This window comes from Lonchura striata, chromosome 2 (genome assembly GCF_050655825.1).
Source record: "Lonchura striata isolate lonStrDom1 chromosome 2, ASM5065582v1, whole genome shotgun sequence".
In the NCBI taxonomy this organism is placed as follows: Eukaryota; Metazoa; Chordata; class Aves; order Passeriformes; family Estrildidae; genus Lonchura; species Lonchura striata.
In genome coordinates this window covers 25,713,081-25,731,422 of record NC_140704.1, presented here as the reverse complement: position 1 = coordinate 25,731,422, position 18,342 = coordinate 25,713,081, and the positions used below count along the sequence as shown (strand labels likewise).

The 18,342-nt window shown below is 41.0% G+C and overlaps 1 protein-coding gene across 1 annotated transcript; it reads left to right on the top strand.

Annotated features, from left to right (window-relative positions):
* The first annotated feature begins 530 nt into the window (after window positions 1-530).
* ASNS (asparagine synthetase (glutamine-hydrolyzing)) lies at window positions 531-17,360 on the top strand. The gene is made up of 12 exons (XM_021538369.4): window positions 531-565; window positions 2,208-2,490; window positions 5,460-5,697; window positions 7,144-7,329; window positions 7,638-7,739; window positions 9,768-9,895; window positions 10,438-10,564; window positions 11,908-12,014; window positions 12,346-12,446; window positions 14,160-14,241; window positions 14,509-14,664; window positions 15,889-17,360. Exons 2-12 carry the CDS (start codon window positions 2,242-2,244, stop codon window positions 16,096-16,098), a joined length of 1,686 nt encoding a protein of 561 aa, XP_021394044.1. The 5' UTR covers window positions 531-565; window positions 2,208-2,241; the 3' UTR covers window positions 16,099-17,360.
* The last annotated feature ends 982 nt before the right edge of the window (window positions 17,361-18,342 follow it).

Here is an 18,342-nt window from a genome sequence, read left to right as displayed (position 1 = left end):
TGCTGCCCTGCCTGCGGGCTGCTGCCCTGCCTGCGGGCTGCTGCCCTGCCTGCCGCTCTGCCTGCGGGCTGCCGCTCTGCCTGCGGGCTGCTGCCCTGCCTGCCGCTCTGCCTGCGGGCTGCTGCCCTGCCTGCCGCTCTGCCTGCGGGCTGCTGCCCTGCCTGCGGGCTGCTGCCCTGCCTGCCGCTCTGCCTGCGGGCTGCCGCTCTGCCTGCGGGCTGCTGCCCTGCCTGCCGCTCTGCCTGCGGGCTGCTGCCCTGCCTGCCGCTCTGCCTGCCGCTCTGCCTGCCGCTCTGCCTGCGGGCTGCTGCCCAGGCTGCCGCCCTGCCGCGGGGCAGCCCGGGCCGGCTGCAGACGGGACACGGGTACGGCCCGGGCCCAGGCCGACCTCCCCGCGCCCCGCCGGCGGGCAGGGCAGGACGGGGAGGCGCATGATGAAACTTCGCGGCGTGTTTCAACAGCGGCTGCCGGCAGGGGCGGGGCAGGGGCGGGGCCGCGGCCGGCCGGGGCCGCCTCCTCCGTCCCCCGGCGCGGCGCGGACGGTGGCTCCGAGCGCCGGCGGCGGGTAAGGCGGCGGGCCGGGGCGGCCCGGCGGCGCGGGGCTGGGCGGGCAGGGCCGGCCGAAGGGGCTGTGGTCCGGGGGAGCTGCCGCGGTGCTCGGCCTCCTGCCGCCGGCTGGCGAGGGAGCGGCGGGCCCGGGGGGATGTGCGGCGGGCGGCCGTGTGGAAGGGCCTGAGGGGGAGCGAGTGCGGGCGGGGGGAACCTGCTCCGGGTGCCCGCGGTGTCCCAGGGACCGCGGGATACCAGGAGGACGCTCCAGATGGTGGGAAAGCCCAGCTCCATGTGCTGAGGCTGAGGTCCGCAGTGCCATCGCATGTCCAGATGGGACAGGCGTGGGAGGGGGAGCAGTGTCGTTGCAGTGTCCTGCTCCCCTTGGCACGCTTTTGCCTCCCCATGTGCCCGGAGCTGTGGGCTTTGTGGCTCTCTGGACCTCAGCCCTGAGGCCGCGTTGGGCTGATGTCTCCAGCGACATCGCTTGATCTGGAGGTCCCCAGCTGAAGCACACGTGCGCTGTGGGTTGGGCTCGGAGCGTGTGTCCGGAGATCCCGGGGCTGCAGCAGCAGCGTGCCGGGGCAGCGCGGCACCGCCCCAGCATCGCTCCCGCCTTGGCCGGCTGGGCTGCCGCGCTGCCGGTGGGGAACCCCAGCGTGAACCTGTGCTCCTCGATTCCAAACACTTCCCCCTTGTCCTGCCACTACAGAGCCTTCCTCTTCGTTACAAACCCCCTTTGAATGCAAAGGTGACAAACTGAAAGGATGTTTAATGTTTCTGCTCAGATTATGTTATTTCAACATACTCTATGACCAGCAATGATTTGTTGTACTTATGCTCTATAAATAAAAAATCATAAACAGTCTTGCTGTATCTAAAGGTAAAACTTAAACCTAATTTCTTGCTGGCTAAAATTTGCTTATCGTACTTTGAGCAAGCCAGGTTTTACTTCGTGTTAGTAAAGCCTGCTATTCTTTTTATATCATGCCTCTTGACAGTTAAGTGATTAATAGCCTACATCTGTTATCTGTGGTTTTTAGGTGTGTGCTGGCTTGACCTTGGCTGGATGTCAGGTGCTCACTAAGACACTCTATTACTCCTCTCTTTAGCAGGATGGAGTGAGGGGCAAGAAAATGTGATGAAAAATAAAAAACCTTATGAGTTAAGGTACAGGCAGTTTGCTTTTAAGGAAAAGTGAAGATCATGCATAAGCAAAAGGAAAAAACAAAGATTTTATTCTCTCATTCCCATCAGCAAGCAATGGCCAGCCACTTCCTGGGAAGCACGGCTTCAGCACACGCAGTTGTTCCACCTTTATCCTCCTTTCCCTTAAATCTTTTATCTGGGTAGACATCCGATATGGAATATCACTTTGGATAGTTTAGATCAGCTGTCCTGGCTACCTTCCCGTTGCCCGTCTACCCGTCCTGTTGCCTTCCAAGATCTTGCCTGCTCCCAGCCTTCTGGTGAGGGTGAAATGTTGGCATGCTTTGATGCTCTGTAAGCACTGGTCAGCAGTAGCCAAAACACTGCTGTGATACCAACACAAAACACAGCTCTCTGAGAGCTGCTGAGGGGAAAATGAACCCCCTCTCAGCCAGACCCAGTACAAAGTGTCAGATCTTGCTTACAGTGTTCATGTCTCTGTTGAACAGGTTCTTCACGTGCAGGTAGAACAAGAGCCTCATCATGTGTGGTATCTGGGCCCTGTTTGGGAGCGATGAGTGCCTTTCTGTGCAGTGTCTGAGTGCCATGAAGATAGCACACAGAGGTCCTGATGCATTTCGTTTTGAGAACGTCAATGGTTTCACCAACTGTTGTTTTGGTTTCCACCGGCTGGCAGTCGTTGATCAGCTATATGGTATGCAGCCTATCCGGGTGAAGAAATTCCCATACCTGTGGCTGTGTTACAATGGAGAAATCTACAATTTCAAACAGGTAAGTGTTGTATACATGGTAAGGCAATTAAAAAAAAAAAAAATTTTTTTTAATTTCAATACTAGTGGATATTCAGAACATCGTTAAAATGTGTTGAACTAGAATATCAGGAAAGAAATGGGAAAGTTAGCAAACAGCTAGTATTTAAAAGGATGTAAATTATTTCAATGAGCTGTGAATCTGGTAGCTTGTTTAGCAACATACTTAATCTTTAATACTGAAAAATCACTTTTTAATTAACAAGAAGGGCAATAAATGCTTACATCCTCAGGTTTGTTCAGTTGAAAGTTAAGGCACTTTCTTCATTATCTCCTGGGGAGAAGAATTTCAAGCCTCTTTTTCCCCTTCTTCTCTCTTCATAATACAAATGCTTTTAGTCTTTCTTACTCTTCAATTGTTTTGGGTTGTCATTCTCCCAAGTTGTTGGGTATTGCATTTTTATTATTGCCTCTCAATCTAGATGAGGTATGTCACTTAAGAAATAGTGATGCGTAGTATGCATGCTTACATATTTATATAAAAGCAATGAGCCTTGGGGAGATGTTTCGAGTATGCCACAGAAGTCCTTAGGTGTCTGCAGCAGAAGACAGTTTTTTTGTGGGGTATTTGAGAGCCACCTAAGTCTCTTGGGCACAAAACAAGCAGCAACTCTTATATAGTTCCTAAAGGTCTTAAATGTCCATGATGGATGTGATCCTGCTGCTAAACACTGTCAGTGTTCCTCAGTCCCTGTGCTGAGATGTCCAGGCTGCCTGTTATTGGCAAGATGATTCAGATCACCCAAATTTGATGTAAAAAGCAGCTCAAAACTGTCTGTTCAGTTGAATCAATGTGTAAAGTGTGCCCCCTTACTACGTGTGGTAGCATCAGAAACATTTGAATAATCTGAGATATTATAGTAGTTCTAATGCTAATTTTATAACATTTTTAATGTCAGATTTTTAAAGTCAGGTCAGGCTACTGTCAGTCACATCAGTGACATCAGTAATGTCATTGGGAATTTGACTGAATAGCCAGGAGTTTTCATCTTTTTCCCAGTCTTGAAGTATCTGGTTGTTTGAAGGGTGACACTTTGTCCTACAGTACATGTGAAATGTACCACCAATCTGTATTACTTGCAGTGTTTTGCAATGTCATTTTAACATTGACTCAATTTGATCTAAGACTGCCAATTGTTACCCATAAGTAACAATTAAAACCAAGGAACTGAAAATGTTAAAGCATGGGTTTTGTGAGGTTTTTTTCTTTCCCTCTGTTTTGTATGTTTGTTTTTTTTTACACAGTGGTTGGCTAATGAAGACCAGGGTCATGGGTTTGCAGTTTGACATCCTCAGAAGTGTATCCCTGAAAACTTGCCTTAACGTGAATTGCTTAAGGCATTGTCAGACTCATTGCCTAAGAGATGATCCTGGGTAAAATTTTTGTAGTAGGTTGCCCCTGGCTGGATGCCAGCCACCCACCAAAACTTCCCTTCAAAAAGTGGACAGGGGAGAGAAAATACAACTAAAGTTTCATGAGCTAAGGACTGGGGGAGATCACTCACCAAATACTGTCATGGGTAAAACAGACTGAACTTGGGGAAAATAAATTAAATGTATTACCAACAAAATCAGAACAGGGTAATGAGAAGTAAAATAAGCTTTGAGAAAAGAAACCTTCCCTCTACCCCTTCCTCCTTCTTGAGCTCTATCATCTCCTCCCCAGCAGGGAAACAGGAAATGGGGGTTATGGTCAGTTTATCATGTGATGTTCCTGCCTTTGCTGAAGGAGGTTTCTTCCTCTGCTCCAGTGTGGGGTCCCTCCCATAGAAGACAGTCCTCATGAACTTATCCAGCAGGAGTCTGCCCCACAGCAGCAGTTCTCCACAGACTGCTCCAGTGTGGGTCCCTCTGCCACAGGGTGCTTTCCTTCAGGCACAGGCTGCTCCAGCATGGGTCCCTCACAGGGTCACAAGTCCTACCAGCTTCTCTCTGCATAGGTCTGCAGGTTCCTGCCAGGTCTCCCATGGGTTCACAGCCTCCTCTCAGGCATCCACCTGCTCTGGTGTGGGGCTCCTCTGTGAGCTGTGGGTGGATTTCTGCATCCCCGTGATCATTCAGGGGCTGTGGGGCACAGCTGCTTCACCATGGGCTGTGCCATGGGCTACAGGGGAATCCAGCTCTGGCACCTGGAGCACCTCCTGCCCCTCCTTCTCCACTGACCTTGTTTACATTGCTCTCAGGCCATGTTTTCCCCCATTCCCCGGGACCCCTGTGATTCTGATCAGATAAGCCTGGTCCCCTCCTTCCTGCCCCAACGGGGCTGGCAGAGAGCCAGAGAAGCCCTCCCTGTCCAGAGCCTAGATAAGGCGATGACCCTTCCTGTTCGCTCTTTTCCCCTCTCTTCCCCCTGGATCTCCTGGAATAAAGAGCTGGACAACTACATCAGGGTGAGAGCCTCTTTTTGAATCTATGCCAATCTCCTGATCCTCCCCTCAAAGCTTCGTATCTCTGGGCTAGCCTGATAGTTTAGGGGCTGAGAGGAGAGAAACATCAACCTTGGTGTCTGCAGGGCTGTTCCTCTCCTCATAGTCTCATCCCCCTCTTCTCTGGCCACAATTATATCTGCACAATAACTTTTCTTTATTCTTAAATACGTTATCACAGAGGCATTACTGTCATTCCTGATTGACTCGGCCTTGGCCAGCAATAGGTCTGTCCTGGAACCGCCTGACTTTGGTTCTGCCAGATGTGGGGAAATCTTCTGGCAGCACCTCACAGAAGCCACCCTTGTTGTCCCTTCACTACCAAAGCCAGGCTGTGCAAACTCAGTACAACTTTGAACACAAAAGCATCATTTCCTTCTTTGGCAGAAATATTTATAGAACTTTTAAAATGTGATTTTACATAGACAATTATTCTTATGAAATAATTAATGAGCAGCCAGTATTTGCAAATGCTTATTTATGTTTTTCTTTATATTTTTTTCAGCTGCAGAAGCAGTTTGGATTTGACTTTCAAACATTAGTGGATGGTGAAGTTATCCTTCATCTATATAACAGAGGAGGAATAGAACAAACAGCATCCATGCTAGATGGTGTATTTGCTTTCATCCTTTTGGACACTGCAAACAGAAAAGTGTTTCTGGCAAGAGATACTTATGGAGTCAGACCACTGTTTAAGGTGCTGACTGATGATGGATTTTTGGGTGTCTGTTCAGAGGCAAAAGGTAAAGTCAGTTGTGTTTAGTGCCTAAATAATCTTAGGTGTTTTGGTTGGAGACAAATTTTCTTTTTGGGCTTTGCTTCTTTGTGTGGAGAGAAAATGAACAGTAAGTTCAGTAATATATCAGCTATATTTAGCAATGTAAGGACTACACATCATTAAAATAAAAGCATCCAAGATGTTTAATTGTCCTTAATAGCGCTAAAATAACTTGCTTATTTAACTAGATTTTTTTGTGTTCTGGAGTCATAGCAGTATTGAACTCAAGATGTTTTATTTTAGGCTACAGTTAGATATAGTTTATTGACTTAGACTAGACTTATGCTACAATAAATTATATTAGACTTTGGTCTTGGTGTTACATAGTGAACTAGGTAATTATACCACAAGAACTGCTAATCTGTAAAAGCCAGGAATTGTGAAACCCTACTGAAATTTACTGCAACATTGAGTAATTTCCCAGAATCACATACTTTATTTGATGATGACTTCTTTTTTTTGAGATGACCTATCATTGCTCTCTCTTTTAAAGTAATTATCTCTAGTCTTGGCGCTATCACAAACAAATCCAAACAGTGTCAAAATAGAGTTTATTGCCTAAAATTTGTTTTCATTATTATTTCTGTCCTGTATATTGTATATCTATTTTATTATCAGACTCCAGTGTAGGTTGACTCTTCTAATAGTACTATGTAGCAATACTAAGAGCTGCACCATTTCTGTTGCTTGTGGAGAGAGAAGGGAAGTGAATGTTTTGGAGACTGTGTCCTATAACAATCACAATGAATTTCCAGTCCCTCTCTAACAACAGTTCAGTGTCCCTTTTGAGGATATCCTCAAGGGGCATCCAGGTGACCAGTAGGTGCAAAACATCCTTTTTCACAGGGGGAATGGAAATGAGGTTTGGCTACAAGTTACACCTGGCATTCAATTGCAGTGGAGTAGATCAGTCTAGAGCTGATGAGTTTTGAAATTACTAAATATATGTCAATTAAGCAGTCACTACAATGATGTTGTTTTATTGCAAACTTCTTGTTAGGTTGGCTACACTTAATTTTAAACACAAAATTAATTAATAATTGTCATTCAAATTCTCCTAAGTATATTATACTTAGACCTGGCCATAATGTAGTCAGTTAGAAAAGTGCTCTTACTAGTGCTCACAGGGATAAATTGCTACTTGCCAATTAGTAAAACTTGCTGGTTTGCTTTCTCTGCTATCTGCCTCAACTTGAGATAGCTCAGATCTATGTGCACATCCTGCCAGAAGCAGAATCATGCTCTGGTCAGGACTGATGGTGACTCTGAAGGATATTTTTTAATACCAGATTTAGAATCCAGAGAAAATATTTGTATATAGTTTTAGTAGAGAGGCTGTTGAATGAGGTATTACTTAACCATTTTAAGTCAAGAACTCTGACATTTTTCTTTTTTCCCATTTCATGTGTAGGACTTATCAACCTAAAGCATTCAACATCCTTATGTTCTAAAGTGGAACCTTTTCTTCCGGGTCATTATGAAGTGTTGGACTTAAAGCCCTCTGGCAAGGTTGCATCAGTGGAATTAGTAAAATTTCATAGCTGTAAAGATGAACCACTCCATGTTGTATGTGATACAGTGGAAGCTCTTCCTTCAGGTAGTACAGCAAATATTTTGCTACTTACTCTGATTTAAAAGTGAAAAAATCGTAAGCTTGGAATGTAAAATTTGCATTGATTGGTTTTAAAAAGTACCATTTAAGAAAAAAAGTCCCCATCTGTAAGAACCTTTAAAATGTAGGGACTTTAAAATTGTTTTTGTAGGCAGTCATGTACCAAGATGGACTTGAGTGTCCTTGTTATCAAAGGAGATTCAGACAAATATCTTTGTTTCTGAATTACCATCATCCAGCAAAATCTAAGTAACACTTTTTGGGCAATTTTTACCCTTTTTTTTTCTGAGCAGGTTTTGACCTTGAAACAGTGAAAAGCAACATCCGTATTCTCTTTGAAAATGCTGTTAGAAAGCGTTTGATGGCTCACAGAAGGATTGGCTGTCTTCTGTCAGGTAAGTGGCAAGAACCACAGTGATTCTGTACCTTCTCTGTCTTTCGCCCATCCTGTAGTGGTTAAAGGAAAGTATGTTGGCTGTTCTGCTGCAGTGTACCTGGAGTGATCTGAATCTTCATTTGCTTTTTAGGACAGGCAACAGAGAACTTCTTAGTTTGAAAGAATGTTTTCCAGTTTTCAAGTATCTTGAAAGTCTTATGCTTTTAAAGTTTACTCTGGGTTGGAATCTTGGCTTACTGAGACACTGAACATGTTTAAGTAAGAAAAATATTTATAGTAGTCCTGTTGAAAATCACTCAATATTCTTAAATACATGAGATTTATGCTTAGGTTGGTCTAAAAAGAAAATTTAATTATTACATTCACTTTGCGCAGCTTGAATCTAGAAGAGAGCTTGGAGTGTTTCAGAAGGAGGAGAATTCTTACTTGCCACCTTTGCTTTTGTCTCCATCCTAAACTTCCTTAATTTGCCATATTACAGGAGACCATCTGGACCAAAATTATTTGCTACATTCTTTTGCAGATAAGGTAACAGCTCGTGGTACAGGAAGTTGTTCACTGACTTAGCTGATCACTGTTGTGATCTGACAGTTCAGTGTTACAGAGGTACTTTACAGTGGTAAGGCTCTGTAACCATGGGTCTGACACCTTATTTCCCATGTTTATGTGGCACTTCGTACTTGTGCTTAGAGTTATGGAATGCTTCTCATGCATTACAACAGTAATTACACTTATTTGTAATGAATCCTATCAAATGTGCATCTGAATGAGAGCAAACTGTCCAGGAGATACTGCTGGACCATTTCTTTACTATGCAATTACAGAAAGTAGGAAGCAGGTAAATTAAACAGGAAGATATATAGAGTTGGAAGATCTCAGTTTCAGTAAAAAAGCTTGTTTAAACCCCAGATTTCAAATATCAAATTGGAAGGCAGTCAGCAGCTCCTCAGATGCACATGCAGGAAGCAAAACTATGTGCCTATGCTGGTATAAATAATACCAGAGTATCTCAGTGCTTCACGATTTTGGGTATGCTTGGAACATTACAGAGAATTGTTTTATTGTTTTTGTTTCTAATCACAGAGGGAATTCTTCAGTGTCACAGTGGAGAACCTGGGTTTTTATTTTTCTGATTTCCGCATCCTGAGCACTCTGTTTTCTGTACTCTCATTTTCTCAGAATTTGCATGTAATTTCAACAGGAAATATTTTTTTTTAGATTGCGTGTCCACAAAGGGAATCAGGGTGGGAATTGATGCTAATGCACTTAGCTGCAAAAACACATGCAGACTATGGGAAACAAAGAGAAGAGGGTTTTGCCTCATGCTTGTCAGAACTGCAAGCGGATGTGGGCAAATACGTACTGTGTTTTGCTCAGTACTTTGTAGGAGAGCAGTAAGTAGAACTAGCCAAGGATTAGCAGAAATAGTTCATGATAATAAGAAGGTGGATCCTTAGAGTGTATTTAGGCAACTTGTGCGTCTCTTGGTTTTATTTTCTGCTTGTTATCCAAACTGTTCAAATCTTTTCACTCCCCTCTAGAAAGAGGAGGAGGAAAAAAAGAATGAGTGAAGAAGAGTGGAACCCTTCCACTAAGCATTCTGTTATTTTACTTAATTCTGTTATTTTACTTACAGCAAACAAAAAAATCCATAGTCCTATCAGTTGACTGTCATATGTGTAGGTAAAAGGAAGATAGGGAGTGGTTTTAAAATGGAGAATATAAATCCCATTTTAGTAGAGTTGAGAAGGGGCATATTCTCTAGTAGTACAGTGTGTTCAGTATACTTTATCTTAAATAAGGAGTTCCACTGATGCTTCTTACACCAAAAGTACTGGCAACTGTTCCACTAAAGTTGCCTGATTCTTTTATTAAGCAGAGGTAAATGTGCACTTGTATGAGAAGCACCTTGTATTCACACATCTTAAAAATGAAGCCCACTCATAGGATTCTAGTATCTAGATTCCTTAAGGGGGAAGCAAACCATCATTCAAACACCTAATCAGATAATTTGTTTTGTTGGCAGGGGGCTTAGATTCCAGCTTGGTTGCAGCTGTTCTTCTGAAACTGATGAAAGAAATGAACATCAATTATCCATTACAAACCTTTGCAATTGGAATGGAAAACAGTCCTGACTTACTTGCTGCCAGAAAGGTATCTTAAGCATTGCTTCCAGATTGTTCTGAGCTAAATGCTAAACAGTGTGTATTAATAGCGTTAACTTCATGGTTTTAGGGTAGGTCTCCCTGTTATGGTTCTATACAAAGGCATTTGTATATATGTTAAGTGTTGTGAGTTAATGACCAGTTTGCTGAATTAACAGTTTTCTACAAACACTTTGGCACCTGGGGTACTATGCAGGCTTTCATTACTTTTGTACTGCTTTTTCTCTTAAGGGCAGATATCTGGTTTATTTAGAGCCTCTACAGATTCTGTTAATATTCTAGGCAAGCAGCTGGATGGTCTGTTGCAATCATGATTGACACTGTAATTAAGAAGACTGTTCTCTCTGATGAACATACCACTGCAAGTCAGAGGTCTGCTAAGTAATGTCTTTTCTTGGCCTAATGTCATAATTTTCATTGTAGTAGAAGAGAGCTGGTGCTTTCACTGAATGTGTTTGCATTAAACACAATGTATGTTTATAAAATATTTTAGTTGAAAAGTGATGCATTATTTTGACCTTTTGCAAACAGGTGGCAGCACATATAGGCAGTGAACATCATGAAGTAATACTTAATACTGAAGAAGGGATTCAGGCAATAGAGGAAGTTATCTTCTCATTGGAAACCTATGATATAACAACAGTAAGAGCTTCTATTGGTAAGATTTTTTTTTAATGGCAATCTTTGGTTTGTATTGCCCAAATAAAATTTTATGCAAACTTACATGTTCATCTGTTGGATCCCTTAGCTGGCACAGAATCTGGGGACTGGCACTCCAAAGTTCTGGTACCCAGACTTATCTGTGCTACTACATTGAGGCAAAAGCTGTTATTTACGAGTCTCTGACTGCACAAAACAACTGTCAAGAGCTGTTCTTGAAGCTTTGAGATAAAAAGCAATAGTTGCATAAAGAAGAAATGTTAGATCTGCAGGCCTATGTTTTCTGCTGTAGTAAATATGAATCTTGGAGGAAGGGGGAAATTTACAGGTTTTCTGAGGTACTGAATATTATGACAGCAAAGCACAGTTACCCTTTCCTTGCATAATTTTGATACTAATGTGAACTATTTATTATTGTCTTGTGGTAACACAGGTTCTTATAATGTATGTTTGATTCTGAGAAGTAAAGGGAGTCATCAGCAGCTTCTAACAAAGCAGTCCCAGCCTGATAAGAGGGGAGAACCCCATATCCAATGGGACCTTTTGTGCAATGCAAGCTACAGCATTTTACCCAGTTAATCTTGTGTCATCATAAAAGGGTTATGAAGCCAAATAGGCAACACAGTTTTCAAAACTGAACTCTGTGTGGAATTTCCTCCATGAAGATGTGATTTAGCAATGTGAAATAATGAATGCATTTCTTTTAAAATTTAAACATTTTACTTATTTTTTTTCTGTAATTTTTTTCTTTGAGATTTGTTGCTTAGTATCATAATGAACTAGATCCTTTTCTTTAGATTAGTAATACTTGGTTATAAAAGCGTCCCATTCAGAAACATCTGTTGAGTAGAAGGCATAATTCTGTTTTATAAAAAATTCTTTACAAAAGACATTGAAAAAAGAGCTTCATCCACTTCAACTCAGAGTGGTGGAGAGTTAAACAGTAGCTTTTACTTTTCCCCAAGGCTAGAAGGTTTCTTCAGCATTGTGCTGGAATTAATCATGCACTTAATTTCAAATGGAGTCAGAACAACTCCTCCCTCATGGAGGATTCCCATGGGAATCTTCCAGTGTTCTTAGGATCACAAGTAGACATATCTTCCTGATATTTTGAGGGCCAAGTGTTTAGATGTATTTGTACACATTTGAGATGTATTTGCAGCACCAACTTAGAGTGGCTGTTGGTGGCTTTGAGTAACAATGAGATGCTACTTTACATCAGATTTTTGCTACAGAAAGTAGTATAGGAGATAAATATCTAAAATGCTAAATTTTAAAATACTAATTGCATATAGCATCATGCATGTAGATGTACTTTAATAACTTTATACTTTTTTTAAGGTATGTATCTTGTCTCCAAATATATTCGGAAGAAAACAGACAGTGTGGTCATTTTTTCGGGAGAAGGATCAGATGAGCTAACACAAGGATATATATATTTCCATAAGGTAAATGTATTCAGTATACAGAATGCCCTTGAGCTGCTTGTTCTGCCTTTCAGCAGAACATCTGTGTACTTCAAGGTGTTTGAGAGTTGTCATAACTATATATTTGTTGAGTTTTTCTTCTGGGGTGGCATAAAATCCAAGGGATTTAATCACCCAAAAAACAGCTTTCTTAATCTTCAGCAGTTCCTGAGACTGTTATTTCTTGTATGTAGTTTTTGCTGGTTTTGAGATCACTTGGTGATGACTGCAATTCAAATGCAGGGCAGCCAGCAATGGTTCCCTCACTGCAGCTGTGTTCCACCTGTGTGCTCCATGCTATGTTTCTTTTCAGGCACCATCTCCCGAGGAAGCTGCAGAAGAGAGTGAGAGGCTTCTGAAGGAGCTCTACCTGTTTGATGTACTTCGTGCAGACAGAACTACTGCAGCACATGGGTAAAATATATTCCCTTGGATGCTGAGCACTCATAATTTAAATGTAAAACAAGATTAGGCAGGAAAAGACTGCTGAGGATTTGTATGCCAACATGAAGTTGTAGGCTTAAGGAATTTGAGCAACAGTAAAGCACACTGCCAAATTTAATCTGATCTGTGACTATAGGGCTCACAGTGTTGTCATCTGAAATATTTTTTGTCTAGGACTGTACTGGTCTTTACAGAAGCAGTGAATTAGAAATACAAATATACAGAGTTAAGGAGGGAAGGCAAACTTGTATTTGATTTTGGGTTCTTTGAAGGTTTAGACAAAGAGAAATCTTGAATCTGATGATTGTCAGAACTAAAACAACATACTGAAAAAGGCATGTGCATTATGTAGCTGTCTGTAATAGAGATTGGAATACAATCTGTGTAACTGATACCTTGAAGAATCTCCAAATTGAGTGGTGTAGAAAATAGTATTGTTATACTAAGCAGAAGCATTTCACCCAAAGAAATACGTTAATTAAACTGAGAACAATGTTGGAAAGCTGTCTATAGGTAAGAGAAAATGATATTTTTGGCAGAGCAAACAACTTACCTGTTGGGAAACTTCTGTTGTATATTGATCCTGCCACAAAATGACTTGCCCAGTTTTTTACAATTTTATGTTTCTCTTTACTCGTGCAGGAGACCTGCCATTTGCCTTATAATTTGTTATGTGTTGAAAGTTTTCATCACATTTTGTTAGGAAGAAAAAACCCTTGTATTAACAAATTGGAACAGGATTTAAGGAGTTCAGATTTATGGAGAAAAGGGAGAAGAACTAAGTGTAGAGAGGAAAGGATGAAACTACCATTATCAGTTAAGAATAAGAATAACTATAAGGAAAGACTTGCAGTGCAAATCTTGTTAGTATATGGAGAAACTGAGTTCTCAGTATTTGATTACTGAATACTCAGTATTGGGTTAATTTGGTTTATTTTCGTAAAGTGGGTGTTACCTGAAGTAGCTGGAGCTTTGTATCAGAGTAGAAACTGAAGAGACAATGAAAATACTAGGATACAGTATAACATCTCCTTTCACTTGTGAAGCTGGACAGCATAATGTGTCTTGAGCAGACACACCAAGAGGGATTCTTTCTGCTGAAGATGCAGTTACTGTCATTTTATTTGTTGCCTTCTGTGTCGTTAGAAGCTGTGGTATATAAAAGCAGGAGGGCTTTGTATGTATATATCTACCACTGGTATAGGAGAGAAATTGACTGCTGTAGGGCTCCTTTTTTTTGTTTCTTGACAACACAAACAGATGAGAATTTCAGAAATGGCAGCAGAAATTTTTTTTTGGTTCTATGATATGTTTACTAAATGCTGATGCAAATCCTAGTGAGCAACTTGGTAGTTCTCTGAGAGGAAGAGAGTTTTTTAAAATGTGCTTTTGCATACATATTGCAATGGTTGTTGCAGATCCTATAGGACTGTAGTCTGTAAATTCGGGGCATATGGCATTATAAAATATTGTAGTCTTTAATCTGTGTAGACCATACACGTCACTTCACAAATTGGTGAATTAATAAGTAGTTGTTAATATACAACTGAAATTTCTTCCAAGTGAAAGCAGAAAACTCGGTGTTTATGTGAAAGACAGGGAAAGCTTAGCTGCTGTGGAATTTGTAAGTAGATGATATGTTGGATTAACTCAGTATCTTTTCTGTTTATTCCCCCTGCTTAGCCTTGAACTGAGAGTCCCATTTTTGGATCATCGGTTTACTTCTTATTATTTATCTCTGCCAGCAGAACTGCGAATCCCAAAGGTACATAAAACTAAGGTTGGATACAAATGTAAGTTTACAAATTCACTGATACATGTTGTAAGCATGACCAGATTGCTGAGTTCGATGGTTAAGTCCTCCACCAAAAGTCAAGCATGCTCTTAAATATTTTATTGAATTGTTGGACTACTGGGAACCCTTTTCTGACCAAAATCTCTGAAAAGAAACCATTTCATAAGTGTTTAAATCCAGATCTTTGCACTGCAGTTCCAGAGACTCATGACATTTTTTTTTTTGTTCTGCAAACAGAATGGAATTGAAAAATACCTTTTAAGATTGTCCTTTGAGGATTCCAATTTACTTCCCAAAGAAATTCTCTGGAGACCCAAAGAAGCTTTCAGTGATGGCCTAGCATCAGTAAAGAAATCCTGGTTTTCCATTCTTCAGGACTATATTGATCAACAGGTAGAATACCACTTTTTCCTTTTTCGCTTAGGTGTATTAGCTATGGTTGCCAGTGGGAGGCAGCTCACATGCTTAGTTGAGAGAATAAATGTGGATATAGCAGTTGAGCTTCCTTGTGCAGGAGTAAGATAAACTTTAATCAATGTTCTTGTAGATGTCTGAGTTGATTAAAGACATTTGTGATCTGAGTTAGAAAGAAATGCTAGATCTTGGCAGAAATGATTGTATAAGGAAATGAACATCATTTAAGTGTCTGGATTGCAAATTAGATTGTGTATCAACAAACACAATTTCTGGGTTACAGGCAAAGCAGCTGCTTCGGCTAAAGGCACTTGCTTGAACTTACTCTGCAGCTGAGTAAAAACATAATGACCTTATAATGTACTTGCTTGTTTGTGTCATTCATTTTTCAAAGCCATCCCTAGCTAAGTCTTTTTGCTTTTTAAACTCTCTGCTTGCATTGTTAACCAGTGAAGACTTACAGCATTTTGACTCTGTATAAAGGATAATCCTCTCTAGAGTGCAGAGAGGAAGGAATAAGACCCTCTTAACACCAGAGCTGTGTTACATGGAAATACAAGTAGTCAAGGCTGTGGATGGGAACCTGTCTGTTCTACCACCATCTCTTTCTTCCCCATTTTTTTTCTGTTTCCTCAGGCAAGAAAGTAGTTGGGTTAAACAGCATGATGGCAGCCAAAACTGCTCATTGAAATTGCCTCAACTGGTGCAACTGTTTATCCTTCCTTTCTCAGCTAACTTAGCACCTGCAGGTGTCTTTGCCTCTGCATCCCAGGTCTCCTGTTGCTAAGAGCATGGTTATTGGTGTTGATTGTAACAGCCAACTCTTCCCCAAGCTACAGAAACAACCTAGGAAGCCACTTACATGGCAAAATGACTGCTATAAGTTTTTGCACTTGTTTCACAGCAAAGGAGGGTTAAGAAAGAAGTGTCTGTGACCTTACTAACAAAGGTGGTCGTGTCCCAGAGAAATGGGCTTCACATGTCATGTGGAGAAATACCAACAGCACTGGAAATACATTTACTTATTCATAAACATCAAGTGAGCCAGTGACACAGGTTTGTTTGACCTGTCAAACCTGTGCCTCTAGAATAGACTTTTTTTTTTTTCCAAAAGTGCGGATGTTTATTGGTTGGTGAATCCTTGTGTATCTTAAGAACTTGAAGATATTTGCTGCTTAACTTGAGTTTTGCTTATGTCTATAGGTTGATGACCTTTTACTGGAGAAGGCAGCAGAGAAATATCCTTTCAATCCTCCTAAAACAAAAGAAAGTTATTACTACCGCCAGATCTTTGAAAAGCACTACTCAGGGCGCAGCAGCTGGCTGCCCCACTACTGGATGCCAAGATGGGTTAAAGCTACTGATCCCTCTGCACGCACACTGAAACATTACAAGTCTGCTACCCAAGAGTAGACTGTTCAAATAATCCCCAAATAAAAGTGCTGCAAGCGTTTTGTGTGCACTCTGCTTTAAGAAAACCAAACAAATTAAGCCAACCTAAAGCTTAAGATGTACTTTGACAGTGCTATTGGAAATTAAACTTTCTGTTGTTAGTGTACTATCAAAAACTTATGCTGCTGTACCAAAACTTTGTAATTCATGGGAAAATACTTTCTGGACAAGGGACTACTTTATTTGACAGCTCTATTCCTTAGGTAAGCTTGATTGTATTAATTTTCCTTGAAGTCATTTAATATATTTTAATGTGAGCTCTGTTTTGAGGACTTGAATCAGGCTGAGGGATGCAAATTGCTGCTGGTGCTCTGAGTAAAGGGGAGTTGGACTCTAGCTATCTGGTGATTTGTGTTCCTGGCTGAGGGACTTGGATAGCATCTGTATTTATTCTATTCTGAATGTCCTTCTACACACTCCTGAAAACCTTAGTCTAGTTTTCAAAAAGTATTTAGATAGTCATAGCTATGCAGAGATGCTTCCTAGAGTTTATTGAGATGGTGTTGGGTGTTAATTAAATAAGTGGCAATCTTACTTGTTATTGTGAATCTACCAGTTGGCTGTTCTGTAAATAAACCATCAGTTGAAAGATATTGTGACTGTTATCAAAGAGCAGAATGGATAAAAGAAGCCAAATTATATCTCTGTTTCTAACTCAAGGACTTCAGTTTTTATTAATGTATTTATTTTTCTTGAAAAAATAGAGTGTTAACTGGGTGATGTGTATCAGTCTGATGGAAATTGCATGAGTAAATATTTAAGAAATTTTTCATTTACTGTGAGAATTTTCCCACCTGTTGACTGTGTTGCTGTTGAACTATATGTGGCCACATATGTGGGTGAACGAAACCTGTTAACTATAGGTTTTAGTTGGACAAAGCATCACTGACAACAATGGGATCAAATGCCTTGCTTGGAAAAATGGGGAAAAAACTGCTTCAGAAATCACAAGAACTTCTAATACTCTACTGAAAAAAAACACCTGAATTTTTACCCAAGATAACTTTTTATTAACTACTTAGCCATGTGGGTTACTTTTATGAAGGTAACTGAAGTATAAGGATGGTCAAGAAATACAAATGTGTGCTGCAGATTGACTTGATTAGCATTGTGCTCTTTATGAAAACAAGTCTTCTTTATTGTCCCTCTTGACTAGGAAACCAAAGCCATTTTTTATTTAAAAAATAAAATATCAGCTGCTCTGATTTAAAACCTTCACAAAATGACTGGTTGTCTGTTTGTTGCTCCACCATAATCCTACAATTGAGTCTGCATCCCAGAAACTTTAGTGAAACCTTTTGGTGGCACCACAGCACTTGTGAGCTGTCTCTAGCATGTTCCTGCAACCTTCTTTACTTAAGGGCCATGTGCTTGTCTCTGGATTTCTTTGAAACAGTTAAGAATATTTTGAGTTGAGAGAGGAGTGTAGAGTATGTGGTTAGGTACTGATGTGTGCAGGTAAGATTTACTACTCACTGTAACTTCCAAGTCTGTGATAAGAAAACAGTATTTGCCTGAAGTGAAAACAGGCTCAACATATTTTGGGATAGTTGCTCAAATGCACTTTCTGCTGCAACATTGTAGCATTCAAGGAAATCCAGCTAATTTTTTAAAAATTTCCTGGTACATTGGAGATTTATATATCAGGGCAATATCTTAGACTGATGATTTAGTTATTTTAGCTTTTTACTAATGTGCACAGGAAGAATACTGTGCTTACTACCTTGTCAAAGATCTTGTAAAACCTGTTCATTCCTTCTTTATGCATGGAATGCTACCGCCTTTTTGGTTTCTGGTGATGCTATATTTTCTATTTTTTCCCCTTTAAAATAAAAATTGAGTCAAAGACAAAGCAAAAAAAAAAAATTAAGATATAAATATCCAGCTACTCTAGCTGCAGCCATGTTTGTAGTTTGTCACAGGAGGGAGCAGGATGCAGATCCAGGATGCAATGCTGTCTTGTCTGGTTTTACTCTAGCTTTCTTCCTGCTATGGTGGACTCTTTTTCTCACTCTGTTTCTTTTGGATAAAATTAATCTGGACTGCTCTGACAGCTTGAGTGTATTGGTTTGAGTATTGTGTCAGGTGGGGATGAGGAATTGAAATCAGTGGTCCACATGGGGAAAGCAGAGATTATTTGCTTGTCTTGCAGGACTGATGAGGGCTGAGGAAGAAATCTATAGGGTGCTTGCAAAGTGGGTTTGT

Excerpts from the sequence above, each read along its gene's own strand:
- ASNS (XM_021538369.4), top strand. The coding sequence starts at position 2,242 with ATGTGTGGTATCTGGGCCCTGTTTGGGAGCGATGAGTGCCTTTCTGTG. Across the intron at positions 10,565-11,907 it reads AACAGTAAGAGCTTCTATTG|GTATGTATCTTGTCTCCAAA; the intron begins GTAAGATTTTTT and ends ACTTTTTTTAAG. Across the intron at positions 12,447-14,159 it reads AGAACTACTGCAGCACATGG|CCTTGAACTGAGAGTCCCAT; the intron begins GTAAAATATATT and ends CCCCCTGCTTAG.